Source organism: Phaeoacremonium minimum (genome assembly GCF_000392275.1).
Source record: "Phaeoacremonium minimum UCRPA7 unplaced genomic scaffold PA7_03_scaffold_323, whole genome shotgun sequence".
Classification (NCBI taxonomy): Eukaryota; Fungi; Ascomycota; class Sordariomycetes; order Togniniales; family Togniniaceae; genus Phaeoacremonium; species Phaeoacremonium minimum.
In genome coordinates, this window is record NW_006921227.1 from 9,183 (window position 1) to 29,912 (window position 20,730).

The 20,730-nt window shown below is 49.7% G+C and overlaps 3 protein-coding genes across 3 annotated transcripts; 2 read left to right on the forward strand and 1 right to left on the reverse strand.

Moving 5' to 3' along the window:
* Positions 1-5,071: 5,071 nt before the first annotated feature.
* Positions 5,072-6,157, forward strand: UCRPA7_4059 (hypothetical protein; the record flags this gene model as incomplete). The annotated part of the gene is made up of 2 exons (XM_007916615.1): positions 5,072-5,676; positions 5,773-6,157. 2 exons carry the CDS (start codon positions 5,072-5,074, stop codon positions 6,155-6,157), a joined length of 990 nt encoding a protein of 329 aa, XP_007914806.1.
* Positions 6,158-15,193: 9,036 nt separating this feature from the next.
* UCRPA7_4060 (putative duf636 domain protein) lies at positions 15,194-16,309 on the reverse strand (the record flags this gene model as incomplete). Its single annotated transcript, XM_007916621.1, has 1 exon — positions 15,194-16,309. One exon carries the CDS (start codon positions 16,307-16,309, stop codon positions 15,194-15,196), a length of 1,116 nt encoding a protein of 371 aa, XP_007914812.1.
* A 2,997-nt stretch (positions 16,310-19,306) lies between these two features.
* On the forward strand, positions 19,307-20,696 carry UCRPA7_4061 (putative candidapepsin precursor protein; the record flags this gene model as incomplete). Its single annotated transcript, XM_007916618.1, has 2 exons — positions 19,307-20,378; positions 20,440-20,696. The coding sequence occupies 2 exons, from the start codon at positions 19,307-19,309 to the stop codon at positions 20,694-20,696; spliced, it is 1,329 nt and encodes a 442-aa protein (XP_007914809.1).
* Between the last annotated feature and the right edge of the window lie 34 nt (positions 20,697-20,730).

A 20,730-nucleotide genomic window follows, 5' to 3' on the forward strand; every position in this document is an offset into this window, starting at 1 on the left:
ATGGGCCCGCAAGAGCGGAAAGATTACATTAAAAGACATATTCCTAATCGATCTCACACGTATTCCCAGCCTCAAAGGGACAATTAGACACTTCACCAGTATATTATACCCGTATTTAGTGTGCCAAATTCTGCTCTTTCGACCAATACTTGCTACCAGGCATCCGGCGGTCCGTGATAATTACATTTAGGCCTGGCTTCTGCCATGTGCTGAACGCTTTCACTACAATATCTGCAGTCAGTCATTGCCTAATAAGGACAGCGATAGAGCAGGGAAAGTCTTGAAAAGAGGTGTCTTGGGAGTAACCGTTCACATTGGGACGGTGTCTATGTCTCCTTGATTCCAAAAATTGCTAAGAGGTGAACTCCAAAAGTTGCTCACTGTTCTTCATGTTGCCTTCTGTTGTCCACTCGTGTGCATCGTCGGAGTTGACTAGGTCGAAGTTCCATACCATGCGGGCAATAGTCAACCGTTGTTCCACATATGAGAGACTATTACATTATCAAAGGAGACTCTCGCAATCAGCAGTCTGAGGGAACGTACTCTTTACCAATGCATCCCCGAGGTCCTAATGAAAACGGCCGACTTGCTAACTTCTTGTCGGAATGGTACTGAGGATCACCCAGCCAGCGTTCCGGAACAAAGTTATCTGGGTCTTTAAAATTGTAGCTGCTGTGACTTGCGCACCAGGTGCTGACCGACACGGCCGTCTCCCAGATATTAGCTTTCCTGACATGACCATAAGTTGAACATATCTCATTACTCACGCCTCCCGGAAGTTTGTGCCCATCAATCACGTCGCCTTGTTCTTGTATAGTTCTCAGAAAGCCTATCGGGGCAGGCGGGAACATGCGCATGGTCTCCTCCAGGCAGGCGTTCATATATGGCAGATCTTCCATGGCAGAAAGAGTAATCTCTTCTTCGGAATTGAATTTAGAGCGGACTTCGTTTTTTAGCTTGGTATAACAATGAGGATGGCGAAGTAGGAAATTAGTCAGTGCAGAAAGTGCGCTTGCCGTGGTCTCACTTCCCGCAACACTATCCGATATTAGACACAAACACACTAAAGGCATGGAGAATTCGCACATGAAGAGTGCGGCATTTACTATGACCTCGTCCTGTGATAGATCGTAGTGTTCGCCCTGTTTCAAGATGTAGTAAAAGAAATCCTTTCGGTCACTTTTAGAATCACCCAATCGCCTATTGTCCATCAGTGTTCGACACTGAAATGTAATCACAAGTTAGATCCTACCGCATAACCTTCTCTCTACTGTAAGACAAATGATCCGCTCGTTGCTTGCTTAGTTGGCCCTGACATATCGCTTGAATTTTCTTCTGTAGCCAACTACCAGGGGTGGCAAATCGTCTGCTGGCTTGTTCGATCGCCCCGGCTTTGACAGCATTGAATATCAGGGTGATCCAAAAATGGAAATCCCCATTCTGTAAGCATCCAAAAGATTCTCCGAAGCTTAGATCGCCAATGATGTCAAAGGTGAGAAAATTGTACCATCGTACAATATCGAATACTTCACTAGTCGAGGCATACTCATGTAGTTTGTCTATAAACATGTCCACGAAAGACTGGACGATGCCTTCCTGCTCCCAAAGTGCTTTTCTAACGTTATTTGAAGTCAGCGATTGCGGTTCAATGGTACCGAAAGCGCCAAAAAATGACTGCCTAGACATGTCGCTGAGGTAAGGTTCCATTCATAGACCGTGCCTTTATTTCTTGCAATATGGTCATGTTGGGTAGAGATGAACTTCAAGGGTTGCTTACTTGGAGAAGCCGTGGGAGAGTGCCTTTCGTTGTCGTGCGCTATTTTCAGAGTGTTAGCCACGTCGGGTCAAGAACGCCTAATATGGAGGCAAAAAGAAGGGATCCAAGACTTATTATCTTGTCTTCGAAGGACAAATTCTTGGCCAGGGAAATGGCTTCCTTAAAGATTTCCAACATAGTTTGAATGCAGTTACGAAGTTTAGGAGCCAACTCACTGATTGTCGCGGTCCGCCATAGAGATTGTAGAGACGCCGGGCACGGGATCAACAGATCCAACATGGATGGGATCTTTCTCGAGGTCCAGTCGGCCAGGCTTGTGCCCGTAAATATCCTGGAAAGCCTGGACTGTGTTGAAAGCTAATTCGTTGGGCGAGAGGCGCACTACAGGGCCAAACTTGTCATGCAACCTGCGCGTTTGCATGGGCATGCGTCCCTGAAGTGTCCAGATCACGCCAGGAAGCTACGAATGTTGGCCAATCTCTGGCACAAGGAAGACGACTCAACTCACCCAAGAAATGCGGTTCGGAATTGGTCCTGGAAATTTTGCTAAAGGATGGAACCATAGTCGATACGTTGAAATAACCAAAAAATAGGCGATAGCTCCCAAAGAAAGGAGAATGCCTGCCCGTGTGGAACTTTCAACCAGACTCTTTGTCCATGCCTGATCCATTATTGCTAAGCCTGTGAAAGCCAAGTGGAATTGTAGTTATGAGTATTCACGTACGAGCCCTGTCAACGGCGAGCATTGCGTTTTTTAAAAGCTTCATGTGCTGGTTCCGTGAGTCCCTGTCTGCATATGCGTGTGTCTGGCCAAAAAGCCCCCGGGTTTCCGAGCATCCTAAATGTCCGGACATCCGTTAAGACAAACGATCTGCAATATTGATAAGCTTATCCCCGCATTTGATCCCCATGGGGTTGGTTTTGAGCACATGCCATCATGCCGTAGTTTGGGGAGTTAGGGCTCGTTCCCCACTTGATACGGAAAAGCACAACCGCGAGCAATGATTCTGCTCTGAATGACAACGATGTGAACCAACCCACTGCACGGTATTATGAAAAATCATCGACGCGTGATTCTGTCTTCAGTTTGGTCCTGCAAATTACTTATCCAGGTGCCAGAAGACCCAATATTTGCGTTGAGAGCTTCTACTGGGGGAATTGTTCAACGTGCAAGCATTGATATATAAAACTCCTAGATAGCATTCGAATATGTGACACTTGGATCTTAGAAATGACTGGACAAAAGCCTATATCGGTAGCTGCAATTGTTTGTTCTTCTCGAACCAATACAATGGCATTGAGATTCTCTGGCTATGATCCCTGGTCTGGTAGACACAACCTCAGTAATTGAGTCTGAGGCTTACGCCTAGGACCGCACCATTATCAAGAGAGTGAGTTTGAAGAGTTAGGACAATTAGAAGACTATAGTTAATTATCCTTACGAGGCACTGTAGATAACTATCAAGATAAATATTTCCAGTCCTCTCAAAACAGTCATCGTGTGGTTTTTATATATAACCGAGTATCAAATGGATCAAATGAACCAGGAGGCGTCGTTATGAATGCCTGTCGTGAAAGCCCAACTGGGAACGGATAGCCGTTGAGTTGGAGTGAGCTGTTTATAGAACTTATATGTGCGCTTATGGTAGGTTTTGTAGGCCAAAACATATACGATAGTCAATGTTAACTTCCACGCATCCGGACACTGTGATTTGAGCAGATGGACTAGAATGCGGGAGGCTACCGCGCGATTAACCCGATGGTAACACTTCATTGAGTTGGACCACCTTGGCGTGGCTGAAACACGCTGCAAGTGAAGCAACCCTACAGGAACGATGTTCTCGGCACGATCAGTGCAGCGCCTTGAGCGCTGTCAAAGTTGCAGTGTGACAGCGAGTTGCACTCATACATTTCATGTGACATCATCTGCGACAAGTCTCAGAGACCTCCTGAGATCTGATGTGCCAATGCTTCCCAGCCTTTATCACTTCTGCACAATTTAAATAACTCATTGGCACGATGGTACTAGCAGACTTGCAGTCGACGGTAGGCGTAGCAAGTAATACACGCACACTGGGCAATGACACAGAAAACGTGCTGGCCCACGGATAGAGACTTGCGCGTACCCTACTGTTGCGGAAGTTATTTCTCGATGATTTCGAAACGCCTCTTGGAGTTGGCAATCTGGAAATCATTGATGTATTACTTACTTGAAATTTCTCGTTTGTTGGAGTTCTGATCCTCCAACACCTAGCCGTGCCATGGTAAGGTCCATCGCACCACGCCCCACACAATCTGAAACCTGAGACGCTGGTCTGACACAATGACCGACTGACCCATTCTCATAGGTAATTGATTGCTTTTTCGACAGGATTCAGTAATGAATTTGTTGCAGTTATTTCAGTAGCTGAAATCTATATCGCGTATAAGTTGATGGATAGACGAGCTTCGAAGAAAGTAATCCTGAAGAATTCGAATGTCAACTTCTACGCGATAGAAGGTAGCCAGACTGTCGTTGGGGGGGCGGAAACAGGTACAGTACTTAGAACATCAATCAGGTGGGGAGGTGCCTGGACAGGGGCATGAGAAGCACATGAAACACCATCTGCGACTCTTCCCCTTTCGTGACTGAATTGTATCCATCGACTGACTGACTCTCTTTACCTCAGTCTCTCTTTCTCTTCCTCTGTCGTTGATGCTGCTGCTGGGTCTGCCTTGTTTCACGCACCTTATCGCCGCCTAGATTTATTTTTAATTTTCTATGGTCCGATTGCTATCGCTTGTCCTGCATTTACATTGACAGCGTTGATTGCATTGATTGCATAGGGGTTTTGATCGCCATTGCTCGTCAATCTCCTCAATTCATTCCACATCCACGTTCATTTCTCGATTTCGCTTTCTTTGCTTGACCCATCTATTCTTCCACCGATTCGCCATCCGTTCTACGTTGGTGACCCGACCTGACTCGACTCGACTCGTTGAGCATCGCAACGCAATCGCGCGGTGTCGCTTAGTAGGCTTGCGATACGGAGCCTCCTCCATCAGCGCCGCCCGATCACCGTCTCCAGCCAGTCGCCGGGCAGGTCCCCCTATATTCTTCTTTCGCACATACGAAGCCGCTCAATTCGACGATATACCTTGTGTGTTTCTGAGTGCGCCTGACAATCTGAACCGCCGGCCGGACAATTCTCGCCAGGCCGTAGTGAAAGAAATAGTCTCGACAATCCGAACCCTCGTCCACCCATTTGCTGTAAAAGAGACCACCAGGCAGGCAGGACAACCAAGAAAATCAAGATGCTCTGGCATTCCACCACAATCGCTACCGCCGCTGCCGCGTCCCTGCTCCTCGGCAGAGCACACGCCAGTGTAGGGGATTTCGGGGCAGACATGGCCCTCGCTGGCCGCTCGCCCGTTGCCGTTGAGCGACAGAAGATGGAGGCAGCAGACACCCGGGTCATCTTTGCCCGCCAGTCCTCCAATGTTGTTCTTAACCAGGACGGCACCATCAACATGACCGCGTGGGACGAGGAGGCGACCACCGCATGCAACAACGCCTTATCCGCGCTGCCCCAGGCTTCCAACCCCTCCGGCACCTGCGTTTGCTATAACCTGCCCGCCCTCAACAATGCTACCGGAACCTTTGAGGCCGATCTGAGGCTGTACCGGCTGTCCGAGCCTACGGACCAGTTCACCGGTATCCCTCCGCAGAACATTCAGGTCGGCCTCGCCTATCATGGCGCCAGCGTTAGCCCTGTATCAGCGAACACCGCAGCAAAGAAGGTGATTACTCCAGTCAAGCGACAAGCGAGTACTACAACAAACCAAAATCTCAAGCTGCTGCAAACTTATCTATTTGTTGGAGAGATTGACAAGGACAGAATGTCCCAGTCCATGACCATGTGAGTTGCGCCTGCTGCGGCTGCCAGCAGCACCCTCGGCATCAAATCCACCACCGACTACTCCATGGATTGTCGAGCTAACGTGACCTCTTCCAGGGCTGAGCTTCAAGCACTCGTCATGCCTACCATCACACTGTCTGGCGTCAACTCGGCTGGCCAGTCCGTGAGCACAAACGTGTCTTCCAACGAAGCTGTCTTCGTGGCTGGTGTTTTCTCGCAAGAGGTCTTCTTGTCTGATACCGCTAAGGCTCAAGCTGCTGTCGATGCCATCGTTTCCCAACTACAAAATGGCACCGTAGCTTTTGTGCTTCCTGGCGTGCAGTTCCTTATCTTCCCCGTGGGCCTCGTCGTCACCGGTGTCTGGCTGGTGGTGGGACTCGCCGTCATCGGGCTGGGCTTCTTCGAACGTGTCAACTACCGCGAGTCGTACAGACGGCGAAGCGCGAGAGCTGGCAAGGGAACGACTACGAAGCGGATATAGAGTCTTATCTGCCAGATCAGAAGAAGGAAGCGGTTGAGCTGTATTTGCGGGCCACATGCTGATCGCTACGGGCCGCAAGATTTCTTCAAGCATGTGTCACTAGATGATGGCGACTCTCAGCGTTCCTCCTTGTAACTCGAGTTTTCTCTTTTGACAGTGCTGTGAGAGCTTGTCACCATCACCTCAGAGCGTCCAGTTTGCCTTTTTTGAAAGATATTCAAGTACATATAATCTAGTATGGTTAGACTCGGACACTGGTGTGTCAATGCGATGATTGTCTTTCTGGCCACAACCACCGTAGACAACTCTAACCCGGATATTGTTCATAGCCTTGATCGATTTTAATTACTTTATAGCTGATAGAAATCTAGAAAATATCAAGTACTAGATTCTTTGATCGGATTTGACTCAGATCGTTCTATACAATACACTATAAAATACACAAGAAGATATAATACTATTGTCTCTCTCTATAATAACCAATTTAACACAGGAAAAATGTTCTCAATCAATAAGCCTCTTTTTATGCCTAGTAATCACTTGTAGTCTATTCTGACAGGACAAACTTCCACAGCAATAAGAACCGAGGTCCCTGACAATCTAACAACAATGACAGCAACACACGCTATATTTCTACAAAACTCTTTTCTTCCATTCATTTTGGAGGCATGTCATAAGTAAAGGCGGCCTTGACGTCCCACATCCGCATATTAACATATCAAACTTATGAATATCCCGCTTGCTGATGCAGCTCATGCAATACCATGGCTGCATTGGACCCAGTAACATTTGAAACGCCACTTTGAAGTCTCAGTTCGTTCCATTTCATGCATTAAAACTGGGCCCTGAATGCCGCTCCAGTTGCCCTGTACCTTTCGGCGCCTCCATTCTATCCAATAGAACACAAAGTATCGTCTTTGTGGACATTTCTCGCTTCGAAGGCTTTGGACTCAATGATTCTCTACCCTCGCAAGAACCCATGTCTGGTTGTGAGCCGTGGTTCGAGATGCTCCATACTTGGTGGCAGGAAGGAGACTGATTGTCTCATGGTTCTGCCTCGGCATTTCTCTGTGATCATGATTGAGTGTGACCTGTCTATGGTTCGTGTTTTATAGGGCAAATAAGTGACAGAGTTCGCGGTTATGCATGCCGTGATCGTCTTTGATCCCTGACTAACAACCTGGATTGCATGAAAGGAGGCTCATCAGACAGGCCAACCACGGTGTGTATCACGGTTCTTCGCATGCAGTCCACCCGCTCTCACGACTCCTGTCATTGGCAAGGTTGTTTAATTTTCTATGATTTCCTAGGCTCTCATCCCTCCAGACCCCTCCTTGTATTCTGATCTGTTGTAAAGTAGTCAAATCGCATGGTTGGCTGCCATTTTTTGTCGATTTCAGTGTTTGGGACTCACCCTGTACTTCCTCACAAGCACGAAAAATCGGGAGGTTTTTAGAAACAAGTTGCGATGGTTGACGTTTCCGCCCTCGTGCAACAGATGCACGAGACACTCTCGACCATCCAGGCAACCATCGCAGATATCAACAATGCTGAACACGATGTTATTCTCGATGGCCTTGAGCATGAACGAGCCTCCAATATTGCGGCACTACTCTCATCTTTTCAGTCAGAAGCTGATGTCCTCACTCGTAAGCGTCAGGATGAGCGTGATGCAATTGCTGAGAGAAGACGCAAGGAAGACGAGGAACGCGAGGCTAAGCGGCGGAAAGAAGATGAAGAACTTGCTGGTAAAAACGAGGTGGAGGACAGTGCTAGGCAGCGTTTGCTGGAAGAAGAGAGGAAACGCATTGATGATAAGACCGACGGGATGATGGACCATGTCGAGGAAGAAGCACGCCTAAAACTTGAAGAGGGCCGTAAAATATTAACAGAGCTCGAAGGGAAGCGAAAGGTTCGTGAACGTGCTGCAACAAGCCACAAAGCGGTTTACCAGACATTGACCCTACTCACAGGAGATCAACCGCTTAATCGACGAACATTTGTCGACACCATTTCCTCCTGCTCCGCGCCGTAGAGCTAGAACGCAGTCAAGTGTTGTCGCTACCGCCGCCGCCACAGCAAGTAAGACACAAACACTTATCTCGACAAAGGCTAAAGAACGGCCTAGTGATAGCCCTCTGAGCCCTGCCAAGGTGCTTATGGACAACGAACCCCTCCATAACATGAACGATCTCAACATGCCACTTCCTGGCGAGCCAGTGGGCAAGGCATGTAGCACAGTCACCGCTCAAGCCCCAAGGCCTGAAGCGCAAATATGTGAAGGAATAAGAGTTAACCCTCATAGTTATCTCCAAGACGCGCCATTATTTACAAAGGTAAAATGCGAGTCTAATACATCGGGACCATTGTATGAAAAAAAAGTGGATCGTTTGATTGATACGTTGGAAGCAAAGGACATACAACGGCGGGCTTTGATCGCAGACATTCCTGCCAAGCCAAACGAGCCAGTAGTTGCAGGGCTGTCCATTCAGGCGCTAGATCATCAGGACGGAAATGAAAGAACATCTCCTGTCTATGAAGAGCCCCATCACATCTCCGCCGACCAAGGACGGCCACAAGAGTCAGAATTTTCTGCTGTTTTCCGGTCAGACACTAGCATTCCGGGTAGGGGCAATGATTCCTCAAGATTCCAAAGCGCCATGTCAGTAGGATGTGATGAGGAGATAGAGGAAGGCCAAAAGCTAGAGAAAGGAGTTCCCAGCAGCAACTTGGCAGACGAGCCGGCGAAGTCACCAGCGGAAGTCACATCTCAGACGCGGGCATCATCGACGCCACGAAGCCCAGGACATGACGAAATACAACAACCCGATATAGCGGTGGCAGATCATGAGACTATCTCAGGAAATGTTTCGTCGACTATTGGTGTTGCGGTTGATTCGCAAGCATGTGGCCCGGGGACTGTACATGAGGAAACACTTGGTCCGAGTGACGTTGATGCACGGGTTTTTTATGCTCACAGGAGCAACACTTCCAGTTCATCTAATCGAGATTCAAGCGTGTCGTCTCAGCCATCGCAAATTGGTATCGGACACTTTGCGACAGGGCCAGAGGTGATCCAACTTTCCCCACGGTCTGAAGAGCAAGAAGGATCTGACTTTCCTCACCTTGAAATGAATGGACACCAGCCCATCCCAGGCACAATAACCCATGGTATAGACCCAGAATCAACTGAATTTCCACTTCAGGATTCTCCAGGCACCGGCCTCAACACGTCCAATAACTTCATCGATCAATCTTCCTCATTTGCTGAGCAGCCTGCTCGTACCAGTATGGGCCTAGTAGGCACGACGCCTCCGACGTCGCCGCAAATCGAGGTCGACTTGGCGGATAAAAGGGGCTCATTGCCCAAGGGCGCCAAAAGCCCATATCTCATACCAAACACACCAGCGGAGAACATCGACTCCCCCTATTCAACTGGACTCTTGAGCCTCGACTCTCGCCAAACTCCTAGTCCTGGTGATGACGCAGTGCTAATAAGTCAGCACGCACCATTCAAGACTTTGGAAACTGTACAAGGACACTCCTACAACCACGGCGGGATGATTGCTCAGGTTGAACAGATACAAGCCTTGACCGATAACCCTGATAAGCAAACTCAAGCCACAAAAAGTGCCAGCCCAAGACCCCTAGGCACAAATGAACCGGCGATGGTGACTAATGAAAATGAAGTCTGTGATAAGCAGCTACATGGAATTGAAGTCGTTGAAGCGGAAGATTCGGTGGAAACATTTGATCATGCGCAATCACAGAATGAAGATGGGCTTACAGGGAGTGGTACAGACAATGAGGAAGGGAATGTTCCATTAATGAAGACCAATGACCAAGGTAATAATTGCGAGCGAAAGGGCGAAAATGGTGGACTTGAAGTCCAAAGTCCGACAACAAGCTCGACGCTTCAAACTGAGGTGCAGCCTAAATCTCGGGACGGAGTTGAGGACTGCTTAGATCGTGACCAGTCCTTTCGTGGCACAAGTGTCATTCCTGAAGACCTTAATGGAATTCAACAAGAGCAGCCGTCTGAAAGGAACGAAAACGTTGAAGGCGACCCCGGTTCTGTCAATAGCATCGGTATCAGTCATGAGGACAGAGCCGTTCACACAGGAATCGGGGAAGATGCCGCTCAAGACTCCTTCGAGCTCATCGCCGCCGAGAGAGCTGATCAAACAGAGTCCATTACAGAGCCCCTTGGAAACAAATACGAACACAAAGACCGTGCCCCGGGAACCATGGAAGATATTGAGCCCAGGGAGACCCAAATCCGGGAGCAGCTGAGCCATGGGTTGGTGATGTCTGATGAGTCAAAGAACTCAGCTGACGATACCAGGAATAGACTCGACGTAGTTGGATGCCCAATTACGCTCAGCACAGAGAACATCAGTAGTAATCTGCATCAAGGCCTATCACCTCTAAACACTGCAACTGTACAGGGACAGGACTATCTCTTCGAAGATGACAGTGATGGGATCTCGAGCTACACTGACCGGATGTTGGAAGATGGTTCCAAAACTGGTGAATTATCTGCGAATGACCATGACACCAGTTGGCAGAGCGAAGAATATGATTCAAAGAGAGAAGATTCATTGTCTACAAGCATGCAGAGTCCGTGGTCATCAAAACATGTTATCAATGAATCATCCCAGAACTGGAGTGAGACACTTCCGAGCAGTGTATCAGCAAATACTGGAGGCCTCAGCCAGGGGCAAGAAGACTGTGCTCAGCTTGAGACGCCCTCAGGGGGGAACACACGCAGTCGAGATCCTCAAATAAAAAATATGGAAGAGGATGACCTCCCGACATCGAGGCAGGATTTGTCCCTGGTTGCTGGCAAAGGCTTAGCTTATAGCAGGCATAACCCTGAACGACCTTATACACCTCCGCCCTCACAGTCTCGCGATAATCACAGCGTCGAACTTGAACCTCGGGACGTTACAAACATTCCTTGGCATATTCGAAATGATTCCATTCCCATGTCACTCTACAGCCAGACAACACTATCATCATCGCCATCTTCACAGACCCACTCACCAGGCACAAGTAAAGCCCACTATCCCTCTGGCGTCACTGCTTCGACGAACAGGTCACGAACAGATAGCCAGATCACAGACTATGATTCGATCAGTTATGATCCTAGAGCGGCTGATCCCAATGATCTTGGTGGACAGAACTTGCGCGACTCGGGAGATAGCACTGACTGGTATACTCCCACGAAATCATCACCGAGCTCAGTCTTCCAAAAGATGCGTAATATCTTCGAAAACCAAAACCTCAATTCGAAGCATACAACATCAGCTAGAGGTAGCCCACGAGGGGTTTCCATGCCCTCACGTCCACAATCGGAAGCGCTTTATACTATTCCTGCGAAGCGCAACTCTGTTGGAAGTATTGACACTAAGGGCGATCGCAGTCGACATTTCTCTGCTAATTACAGTGAAATAAAGTCTCCTGATGAGAAGACTTCACTGCTGCAGAGCGGGTTTGAAAGCGGAGACATGAATTGACCACACTCGGACAGCACCGGAGCTGCATCCGTGATGAATGTAACTGAGGTGGTCAATATTGAACATGTGGAGACGATGGACGATGATCGTCAGAGCACGCGTACAAGATCGCCAGACAGTGCCCAAGCAACACTGATTGTCAAAGGTGAATTTAGTCAGGCCTGGTTTTGGGTTGAGGGTTGGCGCGCTCAGTTGCGCAAGAGTGGTGATGTCGTGGAAAAGGCACGTTGGGAGTGGCGGCTGGAAGATCTGCTTCGAAAGCCCAACTCGGTGCCGGGTATTATCGCAAAGACCCCAGGTGTCTCGGCTCTGAAAGGTCGGGAGAAGACGCGGGACCGAAGGAGGAAGTCGGTACATTGGAAATGACAATCAGGAGCATGATGTTGGACATTACGAGTTAGCCTCAGGATACTTACTCATTAAGTAACTATTTGCCTCTTCGTATTTTGTGCCGACAGGAAGCAAAATACTTGTATAGTGCAGGACTGTGATCGGCCATCTTCGCTGCAGTGAGCAAGCTCCTCAAGGTACCAATTTACGGAGTATTATAGGACCGACAACATTTCAATTAAGAGAACATATGTAAGAGCTGATTTACACACTATATCATTAACGACATATGCTTTACTATGCGTAAAACACTTGCTCCTACAGAGTGACCTTGACCATGTATGGCGTTCCGCCGGCATATCAATCATGGCGTGATATGGCGTGGAGTATTTTCAGACCACTTCTTGAAGTCTCTTGTTGGCAACCTCTCCTCAAACATTCTGTCGATCTCTGAATTGGTCCTGTCTTTCAATTCTGGGATGTATTGCCATGTGAAGAGAACAGAGATAGCGCAAAACGCAGAAAAAACGAATCCAACGCGGGCACCAAGATTGCCCTGGTCTGGGTTATAAATATATGGCAGGAAAATGCTGAAGATACCATTTGCTACATTGGATGCCACGCCGCCGATTCCCTGCGCTCTTGCGCGAAGACGGAGAGAAGAAGTTTCCGCAGCAACAACATGAGATGCTGGCCAAGCCCCGAGACCGACAGTGATGAGGGTCGCCATCATACCTAGGGCGACGTACCAAGTCCTTGCATCGCCCGTAAAACAGCCTGCAATGCCAATGGTGAGCCACAGAATCGTAGCAATACTCAGAGACACGAGCAGGAGAGTTCGCCTGCCGAAGGCAGTGAGCGTCCAGAAACTTGAGATATTCGATACCAAGCCGAGGATGACTCCAATGAGAATAAACATGATGCTTCTGGAAGCTGACATGCTGATGGTTTGAAGAAAGTAACTGGCCGTTGAGAAGAGAGGTAAACCAAAAAACATTGGTATAAACCGCGCAAAGATGATAATTATAGTTCGTCTTGTATCGGTTCTTTGAAAACATTGTCGATACGACGCATCACTAAAGGCAGACTGCTTTTGTTCAAGAAGGATAGTCTGATGGAAATCCTCAAACGCAGCCTCTCGCTCAGATTCGTCCTTGGAAGAGTCAAGTCGCTGGTGACACTTTCGCGCGTAGTCTAGCTTCTGAAGGCGGATGAGCCACGGGGGGCTCTCGGGAAGGAAAAGCGCCACAAGGAGCGGTAACGCAGTGAATGGCCACTGTGAGGCGAATGCTGTTCGATAACTTGCGGCACCCTCAATTTCAAGTGCAGCTTGAACGACGATTGACCCAATCAATTGGCCGACTAACATGAATATCGGGAAAAGTGCCAAGCCAGGTCCTCGCAAAGGCGGTGGAAGTATTTCTGACATATACGTCTCACAGGTACAAAGGATTACGCCATTGCCAAGTCCCTGAAGCGATTTTGCAGCAAGGAAAATGGCGCGTCGTGATATAATTGTATCTGGGATATCACAAACAAATGCAATAGCGACGCAGATTGCAGAGAGAACACTTGATGCGGCAATCGACCATCGACGGCCAAAGGCGTCCTGCAACAGGCCACCCAGGACTGAGCCTACAATGGAACCTATTGGAACAGAAGCATTCCTTTGAGATACGAGATCAGCACCTCCATTTGTCTAGACAGGAATAAATTCATTTAGAGGCTCTTCCCCGACGAATATCACAATAGCAACACTCCTTCGAGGTAGAGCATCTGTTGACGAATCTCAAAACATGGCTTGAGAGGTGAGAATATAGGCATCAGAAGTTGCTTACCAGAGACCCAGCCACAGTGCCGGAATAATGTAACGATCGTCATATTTCCGACCAAATTTGTACCTTAGAAAACCTTGTATTAAAACCAGAAATTATTTGATAGTGGGAACGGAGGACTGACTGGAATTCGGGCAGAGATGCCACTGAGGAGATGATACTGACATCGAACCCCCCAAGAATAACCCCAGTGCTCACGGCCAGACACCACGCTGAGATTTTCGGCCATTTTCGCACCGCTTGTAGTACGGATAATTTGCTTGGAGCTGTCGAAGATGCTGCTGGTTGCTCTGTGAGTGCTATCTCGCGGTTGGAGGTTTTGGGTATATCATTGTGATTTACTGATTTCCATCCGACTTCAAATCTGGCTGGTGAAGGACCCCGACTAGATTCCATGATAAACTCTTGGCTTGGGCTAGCTATTTCAATGTTTGCGTATAGTAAAAAGTCTATGCGTGGTAAAGAAGATAGCTGTCATGTGGTAAATGTGGCCTGAGGCTCTGATGGTCGTGAGGCTAAGGACTTGAAGTTACTAACAATAGCCTATAGAGTGTTTCAATAGGCAAAATGTTTTCAAGCTCGTACGAGGGACCCGCGATACTGGTATTAGTAATTCTAGGGGTCTCAGGAAAGACAGTTTCGACGAGTGCTGTGTCTTTCCCATCCATTTGCAAGGGGGTTACACGGCAGAGTGCAGACTTGGCCGTTATATAGCTCTCTCAGCCTGCCAAGAATGCAACGTGAAGCTTTCGAGTCCTGTATATCTCAGTAGAGGAGGATGGAAAGGCTGCTGAGTCACTGTAGCATCGCGGTTCGTTAATGAGCGTCGTTGCATAACGTATGGAGCTGGCGGCCGCCGACCCCTCGCTCATACCCTCCTTGTAGTACAGTCTGGCCACTCAGTAGAGGCAACCTTCTAATTAATTTAGCTTGGCGCACGCAAAAAGGCTGGCTGATCCTGGTAGCAAAAGTAGGCTGAGGTGGTCGTGTTGGACTCTTGGCCCTTGGTCAACTATGAGCGGCCGCACTGGTGACAATCACTTAGTTCGTCCGTGACGCTCCGTAAATTTCATTGAGCCGTCCAATGTGCACACAGTCCTGGCGGACGATTTGGTAGCAATTCATATATAGGCGCTTTCTGCGCTACGAATGAATATTGAAGAAGGGGGTGAGTTTATCAGATTTAATTTTGCTGCTGCGCAGTGTGATAATGTCTTGATATTCTTCGTTTTTATATTATCTGACCACCTGGAGCCGACCACGATTCCCAATTTTGCCATACCGCTGGAGAGGTTGGCCAAGGTCACAAAACACATGGATCAGTCTCTGCGACAAATGAACAGCTCAAAGTGTTACCCAATCTCAAAGGTCGGGGCTTCCCCATAATGCTCCATTGCCCAGCGCTTGAAGCCATCCCCCAAGCTCGTTGTGAAGGGCGAATCGTACCGTTCGCCACTCGAGCCCCACGCAAGCCGGCCGGCTCGCCATGTTAACCACTTCTCGGCTTTCACGCCTTCTGGGGCTCGCAGGATACCGACCGAAATATCGACAACGTGGCTGTCGTCACTCGGCTTCCGCCCCTCACAGGAAAAGATGACGGTGGCACCACAGACCCCGCAGAAGCCGCGCATGACGCCTGGCGATGAAGCGAACGTCTTCATGGTCCCAAACGGGGCGAGCTCTGGGGGCATGGTTGGCTGGATCTGGGCGCGGGGCACAAATGTCCAGCCCACAACGTGCGTCCCATCTACAAGCCGACAGTCATCACAGACATCGAGACACGCCAGCCACTTGGCTGGATCGAGAGGTGAGATGAATCCAGCAACGTACGGGTCCTCCGTGGCTGCTGAAACTGTCGGCCGTGGGATAGTGAAAGAAACGCCGCCGCAGTGGCACTCGGCACGAAGCACCTCATTGCCGCTGGCATCAAACTCCTGTTTTGGTGGGGCTTCCTCGGCGCTGGAACCGGGCCACATCACCGAGTCCGGGCCGGGGTTCCAGACCTTGACCTCCCGGTCGCCGATCCTCGGTAGCCACTCAAAGAGTCCACCGCCGGGGGCGCTCCTGGTGAAGCAATGGGTCTTGATCTGGAAGAGGTCCTCGTCATTCTCGTCAAACAACGAGGTTGCGATGACCCACTCGCCCTCGTCTTCGCCGTCTAGGCCAACATCGCCGATATGGCAGCCGCAGGTTGAGCAAAAGAGCCGCTCGCTCTTGGCGCTGGCGTGTGTGTACCCGGTGAGGTTGTCACGGGAAGAAGGGGCTATGAACTCGGGTATGACGCCCCGGGGCAGCTCAGCATGGAATATGCACAGCGTCCCGTGAGTGTAACGACAGACGGAGCAGTGGCAGAGGTGTACTCCCAACGGCAGGGATGCTGTTGGAAGTGTTACCGCGTAGCGGATGGCTTTGCAGTAACATCCTGCGCGTAGAGTCCTCGTGCTTGCATCAGAGTGCGAATCTGTCATGCTGGTGCCGACTCGCGCGTCAACGGTGTGCTCTATCGTCTTGTTTGGAAGGTCACCAAGGCAGGTAGGCAGCTGAGAGTTGATGTTTGAAGGTTGGGGCTTCAACTCAACAAACTGGTGCTGTTCAGAGGATTCCCGGTTGATTAGCAGAGGCAATTTGGGGCAGGAGACGGGGGAAATGAGGCAGAAGATGGCTGGAAGGGCGATGGCCGGGTATTTAAGTCATCGTGGTGTCTCGCGATAGCTACATTTGTAGTCTCTCGTCAAACTACCGAAATAGGTAGGTTAGGTTTGTAGTGCATACCGATTAGTGGATAGTGGCCATCTGCCCTTATCAATGGCCGTCTGTGCCTGACCTCATTATCGTGACCCTGTTTATCTGAACATCTTGGACAATACTGAAACAAGACCTTGGAGCCTTGCACATGTACTGTGTTCTATTGTACCTGCTTCCCCGCTTTAGGTCACTCCGGGCTGATTGATATCCGAGCTGACTGCCTGCATTGGCGCTATTCATGAGCCAGCACTGGATCATGTCAATCGCAAGGCGCCGGAATTCACAGGGCGTCACAGCGCAAGATTACCATCAAGATAAGCGCTACCAATACCTATACCAAAGCAAAAGGCGGGGGGAGGGGGAGGGAGGAGAGGGGCGGGCACGGGAGCCTACCTAGGTAAGCGGCACCTAAGAGACTAAAGGTACTTTGAGAAGCTTTGCGAATTTCAGTCAGCTATTCGCACACTCTAATATACCATTCTCGAATGAACAGATATCTTTTGACTTTGAGTCTTTGGGTCTTGGACTTTTGGGGTGAATGAGTCACTTTCTCGAATCTCGCCATGGCTGATAGAGCCTCCGTCGTATGCGCTACGTAGGACGACTACCTACTTAGTAGAACGACGTCCCTGGGGAAGCGGCTGGGCTCTTGGTCTCCCTGGGCTCTCGCATTTTCCAGGTCGTTCCGAGCGTTGGCTATGTTTGTTTCGATTGCCTGAAATACTGGAAACATTATCTTGGCAGTTGTTTGACATACTATGGCTTAAAGAGATGCAACACCGTCGTAGTAATGGTGGCATTCGTGTATCCATCAGCTCCCGATTTGGGTGCGTTGCGTACCGGCGATTGAAAATTTAGACCAACGCGATCGAGCAAGAAATCAATAAATCATGCCTTGCAGCATGCCGGCAAACCTAGCATAGTAAGTGCAATCAAGTTCATACTGATTCTAGAAACACGTCGCATACCCAGGTAGCTATACATATGGTTCACCTCCCAGCGCGAAGGAGGACGGTCTTGCCTATGCTGGTATTGTCGCATAGCAAGAGCAACGCCATGGCAATTGTAATGAGGAGTTTATGCGGTATTCTCCTGCCCGACCTGCCACCAGATCTTGTGACATTCTATCCGTCTCAGCGGATCGATTGCTCATGTGCTAGGTCCTCAACTTTCAAGAAATCATTCAGTAGTTGCTTGAAAATATATTGCTGGTCGTGGGACATTGCACCCAGGGCTAAGGATTCGCGCGAGTGGCAGCCGAGTCTTTAAATCTCATGGCCACATCAAATGATGCCACAGCAGAAACGAAAATTTTGTATAACGGACCCAAGTAGCCATTGATCGGGACGGTTTGATTAATTGGCATTAACATACAAGTCGAGATTGTGTTTATTGCTGTTAGACGAAAGCCCAATGATGGAGTATCAAGCAATGGCATGAAAGGCGAGAATGAGGTGGGATTTAGCTTCCATGTGGGGTGCGCAGTTTCTAAAAATACTATTCCAAGCAATTGAGGAGGATTGAAGCTTATTGAATGAGGAATTACCTGGCAGGTCCGGGGAAAGATTTGGACACACTGTAATATTGATACCTAAGTAAGAGCCGGGGACGTGACTTCCATGCGTATTAGACTCCAATTGCGTCCACTGAGCCCAGTTCTTGGGGCCATGTGCCATGTGCCATGTCTCACAATGTAATCGCCCAATATTACCAGCACCTTTGCGGCCCAAGTAATACAGATTTCGGGGCGACTCGATAAGACTAGTGGTGGTTCAATCCTTCTATGCACTAAATACCAGCGCGCATCGGGGGCTGAGATGCCCCCGGCGGTTCCGGAGGCCCCTTGACAATCTTACCACGCCGCACAGAGCCAGCGTTCAGCTGGTAATCTGGAGGATCCGGGCAGGTCCGTAGATGTATACACTTGTTGATTACTTTGGTGATAGTCAGCATGGTAGTTGCTTCTCAGGTAATAAACGGGCTTGTTATGTTATGCGGGAATGTCTGCATCGTGAGTTTAAGGTTGGTAAATCATGTCACTCAATAAAGAAGCATAAAGGTTACCCGAATTAAGGTGCAACGGGGACGCTAGTCTAATGTGTGCCTACCATGGACGCAAAGGGAGCGCTCCTTTCACAGAGATGAGCCTCGCCAAGGGGCCCCAACTCAAGCCACTTTCGCTAGTAGACATGAGCTATCATGCTGTGCCATCGTCTTGGCAAATTAGAGAGCACCGAGAGTGCCTATTGCCCCAATCAGAGCCTAACACACTCAGCTGAGGATTCGCTGGCCCGGCTAGTGCTGGGTGTCTTTTCGTGCTAGGGAAGCTAGGGTAGGGGACCCCCTACCAGCGTGGACCTGCAGATCCCACGATCTGCCACGGGCGAGGATTTCGTTCGCTGGAGGTGGGAGCGGCTGAAGAGATGGCGCTGGCTAACCTTGCACCGTCAGTCCCCTAGAGGACTGCCAAGCAACCCAGCCCCTCTGACCAATTCTATCGGTAAGGCTTTTCTACTCATTATGAGCCTCATCACGGCGCTGGCAGACAACGGAGGGTGGCGGTAACTCGCCTGGCAGAGGCCCAGCTACCAAATGTCCCTGGTATATATCCAGGCGGCTGACACCCCCATTCTGCACGCGAGAAGCTTGACTGAACCACCGACATCTCTTCTTTTGAGCCTCAGGAGTCGGCGTGCCAAGGCCTCCTCCTGATCTTGACCATGCTGACCCTTGCACTTCTCGCCGGCGCTCTGCTGCCCTCGCTCGCCCTCGCCTCCAAAGCTCCTCGATCAGGCAGTGGCATTGTTCGCTCATCTGTCACAGCCAAGAGACCGGCTAGCAACTTAACCAGGAGAGACATTGCATCGCTTGCAAGGAGGCAAGATGATGTCACCGTGACAAACCAGAAAGGTGGCACCTCGTACACCATTGATGTGGACATTGGCACGCCCGCCCAGACAATCACCCTCATCCTCGATACCGGCTCTTCGGATCTCTGGGTGAACCCAACTTGTTCCGAATCAGGGCAGATTGATTATTGCAACTCCTTTCCTCAATTTGATTATACGGAGAGCAGTACGATTGAGGATACCGGCTATGCCGACATCCTGGGATATGGAAAGGGCAATGTCACAATCGAGTATGTCACGGACATGGTCACAATTGGCTCCGTGACCATCGAAAATCAGGTCTTTGGTGTAGGATTCGAGAGTTATGATATCCCTCTTGGCATTATTGGTCTCTCACCACCGACGTCAGATGCCCAGACACAATACTCCTTTGTGCTCGACAGCATGGTGACCCAAGGACTGATTGACAGCCGCGCCTTCACTCTGGACTTGAGGAACATCGACGACAAGGATGGTTCCGTCATCTTTGGTGGTCTCGACACGGGCAAGTTCATCGGATCACTCGAGAAGTGCCCGATCCTCGACCCACTCGAGACACCCGACGGAGCCGACAGATACTGGATCAACATGAACTCGATTGCCATTACGCTGCCTGATGGAACTACTACCACACTGGGCACTGGTGATCAGCCGGTGTTCCTGGACAGCGGCGGCACCCTCACGCGTCTGCCGACTGAGGTCTTTGAGGCAATTGGAGAAAGCTTCCCGGGCGCCGAGTACGACAGTTCATCGGGATTCTACGTGGTCGACTGCTCTGTCGCCGACGTAAAAGGCAGCGTGGACTTTGGCTTCGGCAACAAGGTCATCCAAGTCTTGTACGCGGATTTCATTTGGGAGGTTCCCGGCGACGAAGTCTGCGTTCTTGGTGTATTGGCGGGTGATGGTAAGCAAAACACATCTTTTATAATCTAGCCATTGGTTCCAATACTTACAATTCCACGCAGATGCACCTGTTCTGGGTGACTCTTTCCTGCGCGCAGCCTACGTTGTGTACGACCAGGATAACCGCAACCTGCATCTTGCCCAGGCTGACGACTGCGGCGACAACCTGGTTGCAATTAGCACTGGCGCCAATGCTGTGCCATCCGTGACTGGTAAATGCACAAGCACTGCTCCAACTGCAACCAAGACAGGTGAGTCTCCTCCCAATCTATCCCTTTGGTACAGGAGGCACCGCCTGCCTCATGGCCAGCCGCCATAATGGAAATGTGCTAACCTGGTATCAGCCATCGGCA